The sequence below is a fragment of the Polypterus senegalus genome, chromosome 3, assembly GCF_016835505.1.
Source record: "Polypterus senegalus isolate Bchr_013 chromosome 3, ASM1683550v1, whole genome shotgun sequence".
In the NCBI taxonomy this organism is placed as follows: Eukaryota; Metazoa; Chordata; class Cladistia; order Polypteriformes; family Polypteridae; genus Polypterus; species Polypterus senegalus.
This window is the reverse complement of record NC_053156.1, coordinates 113,015,397-113,034,422: the sequence shown is the minus strand read 5'-3', so window position 1 is coordinate 113,034,422 and position 19,026 is coordinate 113,015,397. Positions and strand designations below refer to the sequence as shown.

Sequence of the window (19,026 nt, the reverse complement as noted above, 5' to 3'; positions counted from 1 at the left end):
GGAAAGGTAATATCAAATGTTAGGCAACCAAAAATACAATTGTTGGTTAAAATTGTGCTTTCATTAATTATTTGCAGCAACTTCTTTATCACTAAATCTTCTTCATTTCAGGTATTCCCATTTAAGGGTTGCTGCAGTGGATCATCCATCTCCATCTATCCCTGTCTTTTACATGATTTTCTGACACACACTTGCCTTCATGCCATCCTTCACGACATCCATAAACCTCTTTGGCCTTCCTCTTTTCTTCTTGTCTAGTGGTTCCATCCTCAGCATTTTTTTCCCAATGTAACCCTGATCTTTCCTCTGCTTGTGCCCAAACCACCTCAATTTAGCCTCTCTTGCTTGATCACCAAAATGTAATACCTGTGTTGTCCATCTAATATACTTATTTCTAATCTTGTTTACTCTTCTTACTCCAAGTGAAAATCATAGCATCTTCAACTCTGCCACTTCCAGCTCTGCCTCCTGTCTTTTCATCAGTGCCACCGCATCTGAACCATACAACATAGCTGGTCTCACTACCATTTTTAGGCCTTCCCTTTCATTCTTGTAATTACTCTTCTATCACAAATCACCCCTGTCACCCTTCTCCATCCAGTCCACCCTGCCTCACTCCCTTCTTCACATCTCTGCTGTGCTCTCTGTTTCTCTGGACTGTTGAACTCAAGTATTTAGATTTGTCTACCTTCACCATCTCTGCTCCATGCAGTTGCACATTTCCACCACCTTCCCTCACACACACGCATGTATTCTGTCTTACTCCTACTGACTCTCATTCCTCTTCTCTTCAGTATGTACTTCCACCTCTCCAGGTTCGCCTCAACCTACTTTCTACTCTCACTGCAGATCACAATTTCATCTGTGAACATCATAGTCCATGGAGACTCCTGTCTGACCTCATCTGTCAACTTGTCCATCACCACTGAAAACAGGAAAGGGATCACAGCTTTGTAATCAGATATAATCCCATTTTCACCTTGAACCAGTCTGTTATTCTAACCACACACCTCACCCCGATCACACTATCCTCATACATATCCTATATCACCCTTAAATACTTTTCTCCTATTTCCTCATACAGTACCATAACTCCTCTCTTGGCACCCTGACATACACATTCATTTAGTCCACAAACATGCAATGCAATTCCTTCTTACCTCCTCTGTACTTCTCCATGAACACTCTTGAAGCAAACATCACATCTATAGTACTCTTTCTTGGCATGAAACCGTATTATTGCTGCTCACAGATCACTACCTCTCCTCTCAGTGTAGCATCCATCAATCTTTCTCCATACCTTCATGGTGGGGCTGATCAACTTTATACTCCTGTAGTTACCGTAGCTCTACACATCTCCCTTATTCTTGAAAATTGATACTAATATACTTATAAATTTCACACAATAGTCTTTCTCTTTCAGCTTCCACCACCTGATTCTTGGTTCCATTGTCTCTCTATTCCTCTTTTTCACCTTGAAATTCATCCTGCATACCACCAATCGATGCTGTTTACTACACTATGCTCTGCTACCATCTTACAGTCTCTAATCTTTTGCACACTGCATCTCTTACATTGGACATAGCTCCCCTGTGTGCACCTTCCTCCACTCTTATATGTCACCCTAGGAGTGTGTGATATATATTGCCTACAATAGTATCTTAATTGTGGTTTTAACAATGGGCAAGCTGAAATTATTGAGTATATCACTCATGTTGCAAAAAACAATCATAAACTCACGTTGTGAGTCCATGCATTCACTGTCACATGTAACCTAACAGGATAGTCTACTGCTCGTGCACAAAGTGAGCACATAGGCGTGCATGGGCAGTGCACTACAAGTTAAGCTAACATAGCTTCCTAAAAATGAGTGAGCAAACAGCACCAGGGGATAAAACAGCCTCTTAATCTAAGTTGTTAGATTGAATTGCAAAATGTGGATCATCTTCACTCGCAAGGAGATGATTTGGCTTTGAAAAGTCTGATGCTGCACAAAAAACGGCAATATGCAGGCTATGTCAAAAATTGGTTGCCATTAAAGACAGCTTGACAGCTAAGTTGTTTTACCATCTGCAAACTAACCATGGCACAGAATATGAAGAACATGGAAAGCTTCAGAAATCATCTATCCACAACAGATCTAAGTTACCCAAGGTACAAGTAAAAAAAAAACACACTCACCAAACTTTAGCAAAATCCTTCTGCAAAAAAGTTCCGTAAGCAAGAAAAGCAAGAGATGGCATGACTTAACAAATGCTGTCACCAATACATTGCAAAAGATATGATGCCAATTCAAACGGTTGAGAGGGATTGTTTTAAACAACTTTTGAATACTTTAGACTCAAGATATACACTGCCTGGCCAAAACTATTTCAGTCAAACTGCTCTGCCTAAATTGCATGATTCATGTCGCCAAACTCTGACGCATAAACTGCAGAAGGTTTAAAGTTTGTGCTACTACAAAACATTTATAGTCAAGCCGAACTTCCGATCCATACCCCTTTTTGACAGTGCATGAAACCTGGGAAATTGCAAAGCTACAATGGTACTGTACAGAAGTAGTACATCCTTCTTCCCAAAAGACCACACAGGCGACATCATTGTGCAAGGTCTGAAAGACGTGCTGGCATCATGGTCACTACAAGGAGACCACATGGTTTGCATGACAACAGACAGCCGGGCTAATGTTGTCAGTGCACTACAGATTAACAACTGAGAGGCTTTCTTTGGACATGACCTTCATATTGCCATTGGTGAGTAATTTGGGTTCCTCTTATGGCAGACGACCAGGGATCCTGCCCCACCGGGAGGAGGGACAGACCAGGACATTGGCACTTCTCTTCCCTAGGCACCTGGATAGTCCTAGAGCCCTGGAGGACAGCGCTTCCACCACACTAGGAAGTGCTGCCGGACCAGGGATGGTGTATGCCTGGAGTGATTCCAGGTGCAAAAGAAGCACTTCTGCCATGCTGGGGAGTGCTGCTGGAAGTTCGTCATCGTGCACTTGGAGTACATCCGGGGCAGGATAAAAGGAGCCGCCTCATTCCATTAGGAGAGCCGGAGTCGGGTGGAAGTGGACAGAGCTTGTGAGAGAGGAGTGGAGGCAGCCAAAGGACCAAGGACTGAGTAACCACTGTAAATACTGTAAATAAACACGTGTGTTGTGGACATTTTTACACTCTATAAAATGCAATTTATGTGAAATTGATCCAGTACAGAACCCTGTAGGTGTCAGACAATAAAACAAATAAAAACATCCATTAGAACAAATTATTAATAGGTTCTGACAAATTATTAATCAGTTTGAACAGATTATTTTTATTTCCGTGAGAAAAATAACCTATCAGGCATTACTTCGCAAGCCATCTTGGTTGAGGGTTCTCGATGCCAAAGCACATTTTTAATACATTATTTAAAACATTTGCACAGATCTCCACCTCCTCACCCCGCTCCAACTTGTGCCAAATGCCTCTCAAGCTCCTTCTGTCCCTGCCACAACAGATTCTAATCATAAGCTGAGTTATTAAAAGCAGTGATCTCAGCCTCTTTACATCCCCTTTTTCACTCCATGAAAAGTTGGTTTAACATTGACCAAAAGCTGCAAAGCGATTTCTGGCTTTTCTTAATGGCAGCGTTTCATTGACGGACGATCTTTGTGAGGAAGGATAAGAGTCCAGTTTGCTGAAAGGATGATCCTCATTATGGAGGAAAACACCAGAGTTACACAGCTTCTTGTGGATGCTGATCAGTGACCAGGAATTTAGAATGGTCATAATATTCTCATTTCACAAATAACTGATGTTTGACTCTTTTTATACTTAAACTACTCCTAAAACACACGCACACACACACCCACACACACACACAAACTCATACAACTTCATGTGCACACACTACTGATTAAGCATGGGATCTCCTGTGTTAGCATGAGAAAGGCCTAATACCCAGGGCATTTATTGTTGTTTACTTGCGAAGCATGAGATTACAAGAGAATTGAGTCTCTAGACAATGTCAGCTTTAGTCCATGGATTTCACATACACAAATATGTCTTACCTTAAGTGAAAACTTGATTAGAAAAAAATATAAAAGGTATACTTTTCAGAATATTATTTGAGTGTAGCATACAATGGATACATTAGTCGATTTTTATCGACTTCAATTATAGTTAAAATGCTCACCGCAGGCATAAAACATCAGTTATTTGTAAAGCAAGAATATTCTGATCATTCAGTATCCCTGATCACTGATCAGCATGCACAAGAAACCACAGAGCTGCAGATTTCTATAAACAAAGATGGTCCATCCTTACTCCTTCCTGATCTGTCAAGTCAAGTCAAGATGGGGAGCATGTACTAGTACAGTGCATTGCCACACCCACTACACAACGAAACAGCTTGGGATCCTGGTTGGCAACCCCCCAGGCAGACACACGGTCCAGTCCCACCCTCCAGAAATAACCCTCTATCTGCCACAGCCAGTTGTTACATGGGTGACCCCTTGGCCTGGTCCAGCCACTCGGGTCCCCAACAATGAGGATCCTTCGAGCTGGATCACCATTGGGAAATGCGCCAAATGGCCACAGTGCCGTAACTGACACTCCCTCACAATGCAGGAAATATGCCTCATTCGGGACTCCATGAGCAACAGCTCATTCTACACTAAATCAAACCAATGGTACCCAAGAATTTTCCGAAGAGACACAGTACCAAAGGAGTCCAGTCTTCGTCTCAGGTCATTGGATAGTGTCCATGTCTCACAACCATATAGCAAGACAGGAAGCACCAGGACTCTAATGACTTGGACCTTCGTCCTTTTGCATAGATATTGAGAGCGTCACACACCCCTTTCCAGCGACCTCATGACCCCCCATGCTCTCCCAACCCATCTACTGACTTCATTGGAAGAGTTACAAGAGACATGAATGTCACTGCCAAGGTAAGTAAACCTCTTGACAAGGTCGACGCTCTCTACGCAAACAGACACACTGCTGATGGCTGTGCCAAAGAGGTAATTGAAGGCCTCGATCTTGGTTTTTATCCAGGACACTCGCAAGCCCAGACACTCAGACTCCTCCCTCACTCTCTTGAGCGCCCCGATCACAGCCTCCATTGACTCTGTGAAGATCACCGCATCATCAGCAAAGTCAAGATCTGTGAATCTTTCTTCACCAACAGATGCCCCACAGCCGCTGGACCCCACGACCTTGCCCAACATCCAGTCCATATAAGCACTGAACAGAGTAGGAGCAAGAACACAACCCTGACGAATCCCAGAATCAACTGGGAAAATACAGAGGTTCTGCCTCCACTCTGCACAGCACTCAGAGTACCAGTGTACAGGCCACTCATGATATCCAGCAACCTCGATGGGTTCTAGAGAGCCCTCAGGATGTCCCACAGGGCAGCTCGATCAACTGAGTCAAACGCTTTGTGAAAATCGACAAAGGCTGAAAAGAAACTCTGCTGATATTCGCATTTGCACTCCATGAGAATCTTCAGTGCCAGGATGCGGTCGATGGTAGACTTCTTAGGTGTTAAACCAGACTGTTCCATTCACTGGTAGGTGAACAAGTGATCACTGATCCTATTGACGACAACCCAAGCAAGGACCTTACCCGGCACCAAGAGGAGTTTTATCCCCCTGTAGTTGCTGTAATCCAGGCGATCACAGTCAGTTGGGATGATGCCAGTCTCCCAAATGGATGCAAAGATTGCTTGCAATGCCAGGAAGACAGCCTTACCACCAGTCTGAAGAAGTTCACCCCGGATACGACAGATCCCGGCTGCCTTTCCTCCCCTTAGCCTGTTCACCACCTGTGCAATCTCAGTGAGATTGTGTGGTACACAGCTAATTATAGGCAACGTCCTAGCCGGATATTCAGCTTTGAACAATTTCTCAAAGTAGCCAGCCCAGCGGGTCACAGCTGCAGTGTCATCCAAAAGGACCGTTCCATCAGCTGCCCTGACTGCGACTCTCCGAGGAACAGATTCGGTTGTGCGTAATACTTCGATTCCCCTGTAAGCAGGACAAGGTTCAGTAGACCACAGATGGTGTGTCACTTGCTCACAGATTCCTCTAACAAACGCCTCTTTATCTGCTCTCAGATCCCTCGCAGCTATCCTTCTCAGTTCCCAGTACAGACCAGACTTGCCATTGACCCGTGCTCTGCGACTGCTCTCGATGATATCCAGGGTGCCCTGTGAGATGAAACACTTCCTTCTGGGAACACTGGTAACACCAACACAGCCCTCAGCATCCTTCAGGGTCTTGTCACGGAAGATCTCCCACATCACATTAAGATTGACAGTCGCACCCAAATCTGCAAGTTCCTCACACAAACTGCGTGCAAAATTGTTTGAAACAGCTGGGTCTTGGAGTCTGGCCAAGTCCAGGCTCATTTTCCTAGTAGGTGGTAACCTACTGGACCTAAGCTGGACCCTAAGAGTAGGAACAACAAGTCTGTAGTCAGAATTCACAAACGGGGCACTTCTGTAGACCCTGCAGTTTTGCAAGAGCCTCCAGCATCTGCACACGAAGATGTGATTGAACTCCTTCAGCGCACCACCAGTATTGAAGTATCAAGTCAAACGATGCGGTTCAGGGCACTGGAACTAGGTTCAAATGATTTGCAGCCCCTGACCTTTTGCAAATTCAAGGAACATGGAGCTACTTTCACCATGGTCACCAGACCCATGGGGACTGAGACAATCCTCATAGCCAGCCCTGTCAGTGCCAGTGGCTGAGCTGAAGTCACCCATGACCAGAGGAGTGTCCCCTGTTGGGCACTTATCAACCACCAAGCGAAGCTGCGAATAAAATGTCTCCCTTGCTGAGACATCACTCACCGTGGTCGGAGCATACACTGAGACAACAGACAAAGCACCCAGGGAGTCTAATAATACAGAAGTTGAAAGGAGTGACATTGGACACCATAAGAAGAAGCCAATCAGCTACTCTCTCAGTATGACAGCCATCAGAGCGACTAGACTAATAAAAGTTGTATCCACCTACAGAGATCCGGCCAGTCCCCAGTCTGCGTACCTCAGAAAGTGCTGCTGCTGAAATGTGGAGTTTATGTAGCTCCTTCGACAGCAGAGGAAGATGAACATCTTGCCAGAGAGACAAGACATTCCATGCGCCTACCTGTATGGGCCACCTGAAATTGGGACCTGAGTGCAGATGTGCAGCAGGCGACGCCTCAGAACCACACCAGTTCTGATTCCCAACAGACCCGACCCCATTGGCTCTCCAACGGTTTCAACTCTTCCCGAGGGCTTTCCCCCATCCCCTTCATGATGCGAGCAGCAGAGCTACTCCCACAGAGAGCAAAAAGGAGTCCTTTCTGTCATCTCGGAGCTGTGTGAAGTTTTTTATGGTGGCTATAGTGCCAATCCTGCCACCAATCCCCATGATTTCCCTGCAAGTTGGAAGACCGCTTGCTGGGATGGATACAGTTTAACGGCATAACCAGGGCATTGAAAATAATCCGTTCAAATGAATTAACATAATTCTCAAGCCGTCTTGGCTGGGGATTCTCGATTTCAAAGCACTTTTTTTTCTGCACAACTAAAATTTTCTATACACAAAAATCATCCATCCTTTATTGCTTCATGATCTGGATTACTGTTAAATGAAACACTGCTAATAAGAAACGACAGAAATCACCATTCAGCTTTCCGTCAATGATAAACCACATTTCACATGTAGGTCGCCACTGACAGATACACATAAGAAAGATGGACGTGTGGAAGTGTCTCGTAAAGTCAGAAGAAAGAAAAAAATTAGACTGCAAGATATTTGTAAGGTCACCTGCTGAACTGGTGAATTCAGTTAGTATAGATCATCTGATGACAATTTCTGTTATTCCGTATTGGCAGAATTTCATTTAAGAGAAATCCAGATTAGGAAGCAGTAAAGGATAGACAATTTTTGTGTATTGAAAATTCTAGTTGTGTAGATAAAAAAGAAAAAAAATGCATTGGAATCGAGGATCCCCAGTCAAGACGGCTTGAGAATTATGTTAATTCATTGGAACGAATTATTTTTAAGTATACAATTCATCTGAGTGGATTTTTTTCTTTTCTGACACCAACAACGTACTGTAGAGCTTATGTTTATTAGGATGTTTAAAAATACAAAAAGAACATTGATAATAATTAAAGCTGTTAATGAAAAAATAATATAACTAAATATAAATGTAATATAAAATAATACATTAAATTCCAAAATAAATGATATATATAAGATAATATTGTCATTTCATTATTACATACCAGCACACTTTGAATGTTCAACTGAAATGTCTCAACTGGCTCATAATGTTTTTCTTCCTATATTAAATGTTTTCCAGAGAGGAACATGCAGGATCCAAGAATAGATAGAGCCACTGGAGTTTGCAGAAAAGTGGTTGGAGCTTTTTCCCAATAGAAAACGAAGAAAGCACTTGCTGATGCATAAGAGTAGCTGAACTTCCAGAGCACAGTCTCATCAACAAGTCACCAACAAGATGGGGTTCAAGACAGCACATCATAGAGAGATTGAACAAAAAATGCCATTTGTCACACATTCACTTCAGACAAAAATACAGGTATCTTGACCCTACCTGGCAAGATGTTGAGGTGCTGTAAATAAAGCACTTGGCCCTCTTCTGGACTTCACAGATGCTCGTTTAGGTGAGCAACTTAAAACCTGTGTTGGACTTGTTTAACACCAAAGTCCTGGCAGCAATCCATTCTAGGGTATCTGAACACCAAGTACCCAGTTTGGCATCAACACAGTTCAAAAACAGTTACAATAATGATGACAAGATTGAAGCCATTACAACAGCAGCTACAACAGAACTCATGGCTATGGTAACTGAAGAAGACAGCCCAATTGGTGCAGGTGATGACACCAGGGAGGGAGCAAAAAAAAAAAAAGTCTTTTGGCAGCTATTTAAAAAAAAAACAGGAATTCAGAGAAGGCGAGTCTATGCATATTGCCATTGGAAAAGAGATCAAGAGACACTTGATGATACTTGAGGTGGACAGTGATGTAAATCCACTTGAGAGTTGGAAAACACAAGATGTACATTTCCCCAAATTGTGGAAACTTGCAAAAAAAGAACCTTTTCATCCCTGCCTCAAGCAGCCCTTTTGAGAAGGCTTTCAGCAATAGAGGAAATGTTGTAATATGTAACCGTGCTGTTCTGAAGCCAGATGCTGTGGACAGACTGGTGTTTCTGTCACACAACTTCAAGTTTCCTCAGTAGAATTTTACAATTGCTTTACTTTTCTGATATCTTTGTGCAATATTCTACTGAACTTGAAGTTAGTAATTTGTTTAAAATGTTATAGATTGTTTTTTTGTATCTTTTTGCAATATTGGACAGAACTTGTTTAAAAATGCTATGGATTTTTTTCCTGTGCAATATTTCACAGAACCTTGGATTTTTACACTATAGTATAATACAGTATGTTAGATTTTTGTTCTGCTTGTATGCTCCACAATTCATCTTACAGCAGAGCAGTTTATATTTATCCAGACTGCAATATTGATGCCCTGTAGTTCAATTATGATTAGTATTTTATTCCCTTTGTATACATATCTTGTTTACTTTAAGGGTAAGTGTCTGTTTAAAATGCTCTCATTATAAAAGTTTTGTTGGACTTAGTCTAATTTTTTGTGTAAATCCTATAGGCCACTTTGAAATGGTTTACTTATACTTGTACTGTTTGATTTCACTAATACTTTGACTGGCAGTTTTAATGTTTTTGTGTTATTTTAATTCTTTTTTACGCAGTTTAAGTAAATAAATAAGACCTGTTTTCCTTAATTGTTCTTTCCATTAATCTAGTAAGCTACAATTAATATCATATTAACAAGGCCAAACTAGATCAAAAAGACTTTTACAAACATGTTTATAAAAGATGCAAAATATTGTCCAACTATCATTATTGTCAAAGTCCCAGAAAATATATAGTTTTATATAATATAGATATACAGTATATATATTTTTTTGCCAATATAGCAAAACCCTATGTCACCCTGTGTTCCTCCTCCTTCTTAAAATATGTATTCACCACCGCCATTTCCATCATTTTGCAAAGTCAACCACCTTCTACTTAAGCATTTCTCTTCTTAACGCCATTCCTGACCATCACCTTCTCAACACCACTGTTCCCTTCATCAATGTGCCCATTAAGAATCGCTCCAATCACCACTTTTTTTATTTGGGTATACACTTCACCATTTAATCTAATTCACTCCAGAAATCTCGTTTCTTCTCCATCTCCTATCACACTTGCAAAGCATATGTGCTGAGAGCATTTAACATTACCCCCTCAATTTCCAATTTTATGCACATCATCACTCTGTCAGATATTCTTTTCACCTCCAAAACACTCCTAACATACTCTTCCTTTACAATTACCCCTACATAATTTCTCTTCCCATCCAAACCATGGTAGTACAGTTTGCACCCACCTCTGATATTTCAGGCCTTACTCCTTTTCCACTTGGTCTACAGTATACACAGTGCATCTACCTTTCTCTGCTCTATCATATCAGCCAGCTCTCACCCTTAACCAGTCATAGTAACAACATTCAAAGTTCTGACTCTAAACTTCACACTTTTTCCCTTCCTTCTCTCCCATTCTTTTTGACCCTGCTTCCTCCTCTTGTTCTCCTTTGCCTTCTTTGCCAGGAGGTGCATAGTTTCTACTGATACCCTGCTGGACAGCAGCACTGGTGGCAGTTGATGGTAATCAGAGCTTCGACCTATCCGGTATGGATATTATGTTTCTCATGGTCACTTTTGATTTGGTACAGGTTTTATGCTGGATGCCCTTCCTAACGCAACACTCCCCAAATTACCCTGGCTTGGGACCAGCACTAAAACTGTGCCAGCTTGTGCGACCCTGTTATATATGGAATAAAAAGTTGTATTATATTGCAATGCACTAGCGCTGTCCATTTATATTTTGTGCCTTGTGTACGACAACTACCAAAATAGGTTCCAGCCTCCTGTGACCCTGAACTGAATTAAGTAAAGTTGATAAAATTATATTATATTATTATTTAGCAGGCTATGAAGCAATACTCATCAACTAAAGAAATAATGAGCAAATTAAAGACTTGTTTCCCATAGAATGACTCAGCATCACATGCCTAAGCCCCCTCTCTAAAATTTAACATTCACATAATCTAATTTTGCCTGAAGCTACAAAATCACTGTAAAGTACTTTTATTGTTGAGTGAAAAAAAAATGGATTTTTTGTCATTTAGTTACAGCGTACAATAAATAAATATTACAAATAAAAAAGGCAGTATTTGACTTTCTACATAAGAACATAAAAATATGACAAACAAGAGGAGACCATTCAGTGGAAGGATGTTACAGTAGCTACATCGTGAGCAGACTCCTAATATCCACTGAGAAGTACCCAGGATGTATTCAGGAACCAGGAAAGTCAACACAGTGGCTAACTGCCTGCTATGGGGAGAGCACAACCACACACACTCCCTTTACACAAAGTGGCAGGCACCCGACACCCCCCAGGATGGACACATGCAGAGCAAAATGGGAGTTGTGGTCCCATGGGTCTGTCCTGTTGGATTCTGTGGGGTTCACAAGTGGAAGATATTGGATATTAATGATATAAGGGTCCTGTCTGATCATGAAGTGCTTCTCCAGGGCAAAAGATTAAGCACCAGAAATACTCCCAGATCCAGAGGTAAAAAAGAGCCCTCCACTTGCCTCAGGGGAGTTGGTGTTGGGTATGGAGGAAGAACAAAGCTCACCTGGGAGGAGTGGAAAAAAGAAAAAAAAGTTCTGCTGTATTTTGAATAAAAGAACCCTGTATGAAGAAATTGTTTAAATTAAAAGCACTTTAGCTGAACTGGGACTGTTGTGGTGCAATTGTGTCTGGCAGTTTGGGGCTCAGTGGTGCCACCTACAAGCCACATTTAGCTGATAGTGAAGCAGTCCTAATATCTCATCTAAATACCTCTTAAAGGTTGTCAGGGTCTCTGCTTCAACTACATGGCTCGGTAGTTTGTTCCAGATTCCAACAATTCTTTGCATAAAGAAGTGCTTTCATATTCCTAAATACTCTTCCTGTTAATTTCCACTAGTGTGATTTACCTTTAAGTTGAAATAATTCAAGTCAAATGGCTTTATTATCATACCATCCATGCACAGTATTGTAGCATATAGTGGAGAAGGAGCAAGGTGCTAATGAACTGACCCCAGCTCTTTACAGTACAACATGGGCATAACAAATACAGCTGGAAATGTTAACCCCTTAACTGCCAGTCAAGTCAGGCTTCCTTCTCAATCACACAGTATTAGAAACTATTTCTTACCTTTGTAAGCAGCAGACCTAAATAACCATTTCGTGAAAGAAATCGGGAGACTGTATCCATTTGCTTGAAAGCAGTAAATATTCCTGGTAGAACAGTATTCATCAAATTTGCTGGGTTGTTTTCATTGGCTAAGGCTTCAAAATGACGGCTGAGTGCTTCAAGATATTTGACTTTGCCTTTAGTGTCATTTGCTATGTCTGTAATGCTATATAAATACATTAAAAAAAACTTTGCCTTAGACTTCTTACAGTAATTGCAATAATATGGGTAATAAAGGACACAAGGTTCACTTATTAAAGTTGATAAACAAAATAAACCCTAACAGACAACAAAATTTACAGCTGAATGAGGATCATTTAGTGTGACAAGTTCACTTGGTTATCTAATAACTAATATGTGCCAATAATGCATCCATATATGCAGGTATTTTAAATTTATCTAGTTATTCTTTTAACTGAATAAACTGTTAGACTGTTCAATATTGTCATCACTTTTAATTTAGAAAGATTTTTCTGGTTTCTCCATTAAATGCACCTCCACTTCATGTATTGGGTTTTTAACAAGAAATAAATTAACCCTCGGCCATTTAAGATCATTATCATACAGCTGAATGCCGTAAGTAAACAAACAATGAACAACATAGGAGAAGCTTCCAAAGTTAACTAAGATGTAGCAATCTGTAATGACATCTCTGTTATGAAACATCACCTTATGTCCAAGGCTTTCCACTTTTTCAGAAGACGTGATTTAGTGGCAATGAGCAGGCCAATGACATTTTTACATTCTTTCCCTTTTAGTTGCTCCATGATGGATTCCAGTGTCCTTTGCCTCCTCCTCCATCGATCAAGTTCAGTTATGGGAGTGGTATTTATATCTAGAATCCTACGATAAATACAAAAAGACTGTTAAACACAACAACTTTTAAAAGAGCAACAAATGTGCCATGCCTTTGTCAGTCCTACCAGGACAACATCAGATCCAACTTATAAACCAGTTGATGACAGTAGGGTATATGACCAATTTAGAGTTTAGTGTTGCCAATTAACTGAACATAAACATTTTTAGAAAAATGCTAATTGACTAATTTCCAGCAGACTTCTATAAGTAATAATTTAAGATGACTTACTTTATTAAAAGGATATCATAGTGTTGTGCTAGTTTTTGATGTGTTGTTCTTTAATGAGATACTACAGTTTTCTCTAATATTGTGCATAGCAGATTCAAAGGTGAATCAAAAATGAATTAGGATGGAGAAATGCAAGACCAGGGCTGGTCCATACTGCCAAATTGTCACAGTCTAGAAATCCCTAGGGGTCCCATTGCTCTCCATGTAAAATCTTCACATAGAGGAGCTGGACCTGAACCTGGGGTCTTTGAATGAGTAAGCAACAGTTTTTCAAGTGGAATTCAAGGAGAGCTCCTTCTGCCCAAGTCAGTAAGCAAGTCCCTGCAACTGGGAGTGTGTTATACTACACAGTAGCAAGTTCTCTCTTAGTATTGCTACCCACAAAAAAAAAGGGTAAAGACAAAGACTTTGACTAACAGGAATTCTATACTAGATTAAATAGTTTAAAAAAGAATGGATAGTATGATAAAAGTTACATTTTAACCCAGCCTTCCACTAATTTGAGATATTTAAATAATTTTGAAACATGATGCCATTTGTCTCCATTGAAAAAGCAGCTATTGAAGCTCACCTGTCATCTCCACCTTCTTTAAGGATTTCTTCAAGTGTTTTCATCCAATCCGACAGAATAGTCTCGTTTTCACTAATGATTTCTGAATCAAAGACCATCATCCTCTGTTGCATGAGCTCGGCACTCACTAGCCGTACTGGTCTCTTTAAAATCTGAAAAGAAGAAAAGAGATATATTCACAGCTGTTTTTCTAAAAAGTGCTAAGTGTGCTAATTAGCAAGAGGGGAAAAGGGCCTCAGTTTAATTAGCTCAGAAAGATTAAGCTTTTGCAGAGGTGGGTAGCTGCCAAATATTTTTTATACATAGCATAAAGAAAATTATTACAAACACAGACAAAAACATAATTAAAATAACTGAAACAATCACCATTTAATATATAACGATTTCTCACTCTTACTTGTAATAGTTTCTGAAGTCATTGTATACTCCTACAGAACAGCACATTATACTCTAACAAAAAACTCATTAAAATATATATCTTGACTTTAAGCTTGTATGTACATTTTTCAGAAACACAATCTTTTCACAATAGTCTTTTATTAATAATATGTCAACATATGTCTGTTTTTTTTGTGGTTCAACTGCAATATTGAACCCTGCTTTACAATCCAATTATTATGTTAATGTTTTTGTATATACAATTGTTTAGAACATTATAGTCTCAGTGAAAGTATACTACAACTAGTTTTACTTGAATGTTACATGTTGGAGAATCAGCCTATTCTCTGTACAGTGTCTATTTCTTACAGCTTTATAGCGAAATTGATTTGTATGAAGGTACACTAGCTAGATCTCTTCTGTGTCAGAAGATATACTAGACAAACAGACAATTAACTGAGCACATAGGAAGTGGGGAGGCTGATGGTGGTGAGAGATAGAGAGCCCAGTATAAATGGAGGCAGACTGAATAAAGAGAGAGAGATGAGGAGAAGCGCACAGCATAAGACCAGATCTAAATGAAACCCTGCAGAAAAAATAGAGGTACAGCATACAGGACTAAGAACTCACCTGTGCTTTCTGTCTCCCTTGGGGATAAGGATTTAATTAGCCTTTAGAAGCAAGTAAAATTTGTGGTTAGGGTGATAAGTGTATCAAGGTTAATGGTTTCAAATTTATAGCGCTCAGCTAGATGCCTGTCTTTTAATAAATATTCTTGCTGAATGTAAGTTTTTTTTTAAATTATCTGATAATTCAGTTGATACTACCTACTTACTTACAAAATGCCTTAATTATTTTTTATTTTATTTATTTTTTATTAATTTTATTACAATCCATACAAAGCAATCAAGTTTTTACAAAGAGAAAAATTAAGTTAAGAACAGATCGATCCCCACCCTGAGAGAGAGAGCAAGCCAAACGGCGTAAAATTTAAGGCTTTTAAACATACCTAAATTAATAAATTCTCTGTGCTTTATAAACTTATTTTAAAATATTACTGATTAGATCCTGCCATGTTTTGAAAAAGTCTGTACAGATCCTCTAACTGAGTATTTGATTTTTCCAATTTCAAATAATATAACACATCAGTTTCCCACTGACTTAAAGAGGAGAGTTTGGGTTCTTCCAGTTTATCAGAATAAGTCTGCGTGCCAAAGTGTAGTGAATGCAATCACAATTTGTTTGTCTTTCTCCACTTTAAACCCTCTGGAAGAACCCCAAACACAGCTGTTAATGGGTTAGGAGGGATTGTGAGTCCAAGGCTGTCTGAAGGTAATTAAAAATTTTGTCCAGAATAATGTTAATTTGGTGCAGGCCCAGAACATGTGACCTAGTGAGGCTGGGACTTGGTTGCAACGTTCGCAGGTTGGATCATGCCCTGGAAACATTTTGGAGAGTTTTAGTCGAGACAGATGTGCTCGATATATAATTTTGAGTTGTATAATTGTATGCTTTGCGCATATGGAGCTCGAGTGAATTCTCTGCATTGCTACTTTCCACTCCTTTTCTGATATATTAATTGAGAGATCTTTTCCCAGTGTCCTCTTGGATCTTTGAAAGGAAGGGATTGTAAAATGATTTTATATATTGTAGAGATGGAGTCTAAGTCCTTGAGATTGAGCAATATTTTTCCAGCATGGATGAGGGTGCAAGATGAGGAAAATCTGGAAGGTTCTGTTTAACAAAGTTCCTGATTTGAAGATAGTGAAAGAAATGTGTAGCTGGAATGTTAAATTTGGAATGTAATTGTTCATAGGATGCAAAGACGTTGTCTATATAAAGATCTCTAAGCAAGTTAATTCCAAATTTTTCCAGATATTAAAACTGCATATGTTTGTGAAGGTTGAAAGAGGTGGTTCTCTTGCAGGGTGCCACAGATAGAAGCTTCTCCGTCTTAAAATGCTTTCTACATTGGTTCCAGATTCTAAGTGAGTGGAGCACAATTGGGTTATTAGTGTATTGCCGATAGCGTGTGTTTATTGGAGCACAGAGCAAGGAATACAAAGAAGTACTGCAGGATTTTACTTCTATTGCGGTCCAAGCCTGTGTATGTTCCTCAATTTGTGTCCAGGTTCTTATTCCTGTATATTTGCTGCCCAGTAATAAAACTGGAAGTTAGGTAGAGCCATGCCGCCTTCTGCCTTTTGTCTTTGTAGGGTCGCTCTTTTGATGCGTGGATGTTTTGAATTCCAAATAAATGAGGTTATTGTTGAATCTAATTGCTTAAAAATGATTTATTAATGTATATTGGGATGTTTTGAAATAAAAAGGAGCTTAGGAAGAATATTCATCTTAACAGTGTTAATTCTTCCAGCTAGTGTGAGATGAAGGGTTGACCATCTATGCAAGTCTTGTTTAATTTTTTCCATGCAGACGCTAAATTTTGTTGATAAAGAGCTTTATGTTTACTTGTGATGTTTACCCTAGGTATTTAAACTGTTCTGCAATGATAAAAGGTAGGGTGTCTAATCTAATATTATATGCTTGAGAATTCACTGGAAAGAGTACACTTTTATTCAGATTAATTCTGAGACCAGAGATCTTTTGAAATTCTGTGAGTGCTGCTAAGACTGCAGGCACAGAATTTTCTGGGTCCGATATATACAGTACCATGTCATCTGCATATAATGAGATTTTCTGTTCCAGTCCTTCTCTGCTAATCCCCTTTATCTGATCAGTATTTCGACAATGTATTGCCAGTGGTTCAATGGCAATGCAAACAGCAGCGGTGACAAGGGCATCCTTGTCTAGTACCACGTTCTAGTTTAAAGTAGTCTGAGCAAATGTTATTGATGCAAACTGAAGCTTCTGGGTTAGTATACAGTAATTTAATCCATGCACAAATGTTGGGCCAAACCCAAACTTCTCCAAAATAGTAAAAGGTATTTCCATTCAATCATGTCGAATGCTTTTCTGCATCCAATGATAATAATATTTCTGGGGTGTTTGATTTAGTTGGTGAGTATATTACATTAAACAGGCGTCGAAGATTTGAAGATAAGTGCGGCCCCTAATAAATCCAGTTTGGTCTTGTGATATTACGAGGGAGCACTTTCTCCATCCTTCTAGCTATGATTTTAGAGAGTATTTTAACGTCGTTATTCAGAAGTGAAATTGGTCTGTATGATGCACATTGTAATAAGTCCTTATTTTGTTTTGGAAAGACAGTGATTAGTGCTTGGCGAAAGGTTTGTGGAAGAGATTGGTTATCTCTGGCTTCTGTAAATGTTGCTAATAGGAGGGAGCTAGCTGAGCGGAGAATTTCTTGTAAAACTCTGCAGGGTAGCCATCAGGGCCTGCTGCTTTTCCACCTTGGAGTGACTTTATAGCATCTAGTAATTCTGATAATGCCAGAGGTTTATCAAGTTCCTCCACACTAAAGCCTCTATTTGTGGTATCTGTAATGTATCCAGAAATGCATTAGATTGTGTATTGTCTTCTTTAAACTCAGTAGTATATAGGGATTTATAGTAGTCTCTGAAAGTGTGCATTATATTTTTGTGTTCGATGATTTTATCTCCGTTCGTGTTAGTGATTACGAGATTGCGTTGCACTTCTTGCTTGTGAATTTGTTGAGCTAAAAGCTTATTAGCTTTCTCTCCATGTTCATAATAATGATGTCTGGATTTGTAAATTAGTTGTTCAGTTTCTTTAGTTGTCAAGAGGTTTAATTCTGAATGTAGAGCCTGCCTCCTCCTATGTAGAGTCTCGCTTGGTAGTCTGGCATGTTCTTCATCTATTTTAGTAATTTCGCTTTTTATCTCTGCTACTTTCTTGGCTCGGATTTATTTCTGTGGGAAAGATATGAGATAATCTGTCCTCTTAAGAAGGCCTTAAGAGTTTCCCAGAGTATTCCTGCAGAGATCTCAGGGGATGTATTTGTCTCTAGAAAGAATTTGATTTGTTTGGATATAAATTCAGTACAATTCTCGTCAGCTAATAGAAGCGGTTGAGCGCCATCTGCGGGTGAGTGTATGGGGCTTAGTAATTTTAGCTCCAAGATCATAGGTGCATGGTCAGAAATAACAATAGCATCGTATTTACAAGATTTAATCTTAGGCAAGAAGTTATTGTCTATAAAGAAGTAATCAATCCTTGAGTAGCAATGATGTACTGGTGAGTAGAAAGAATATGTTCTTGAATTTGGGTTTAAAAACCTCCAGGGATCTGATAAGTTGTGATCAGTTATAAACTTTGTAATTATCTTTGCGTGTTAGATGCCGTTCCCCTGTGGAGGAAGTCCTATCTAAAAGTGGATTTAGAACACAATTAAAGTCCCCAGCCATTATAACTTTATGAGTGTTCAGATTGAGAATGGATGCAAAAAAATTTAGTATAAATTCCTTATCATCAACATTAGGTGCATAAACATTCATCAAGATCATTTTACAGTTAGTTAAGTCTCCCATAACCATTACATATCTCCCTTCAGGATCCAATACTACATCTGATGCTACAAATGGTACTGTTCTATGTATGAGAATTCCCACACCTCTAGTTTTCTTTGTAAAACTAGAATGGAACATTTGGCCAGTCCAGTCTTTT

General features: G+C 39.6%; 1 protein-coding gene across 1 annotated transcript in view; it reads right to left on the bottom strand.

Annotated features, from left to right (window-relative positions):
• The window catches only part of LOC120526593 (dynein heavy chain 5, axonemal-like), a 259,504-nt gene that overhangs the window by 219,879 nt on the left and 20,599 nt on the right, over positions 1-19,026 (bottom strand). The window contains exons 4-6 of the mRNA XM_039749755.1: positions 14,044-14,195; positions 13,055-13,228; positions 12,347-12,551 (exon numbers count right to left, since the gene is read on the bottom strand). Of these exons, the coding sequence (XP_039605689.1) occupies positions 12,347-12,551; positions 13,055-13,228; positions 14,044-14,195 (531 nt within the window). The remainder of the gene's footprint in view (positions 1-12,346; positions 12,552-13,054; positions 13,229-14,043; positions 14,196-19,026) is intronic.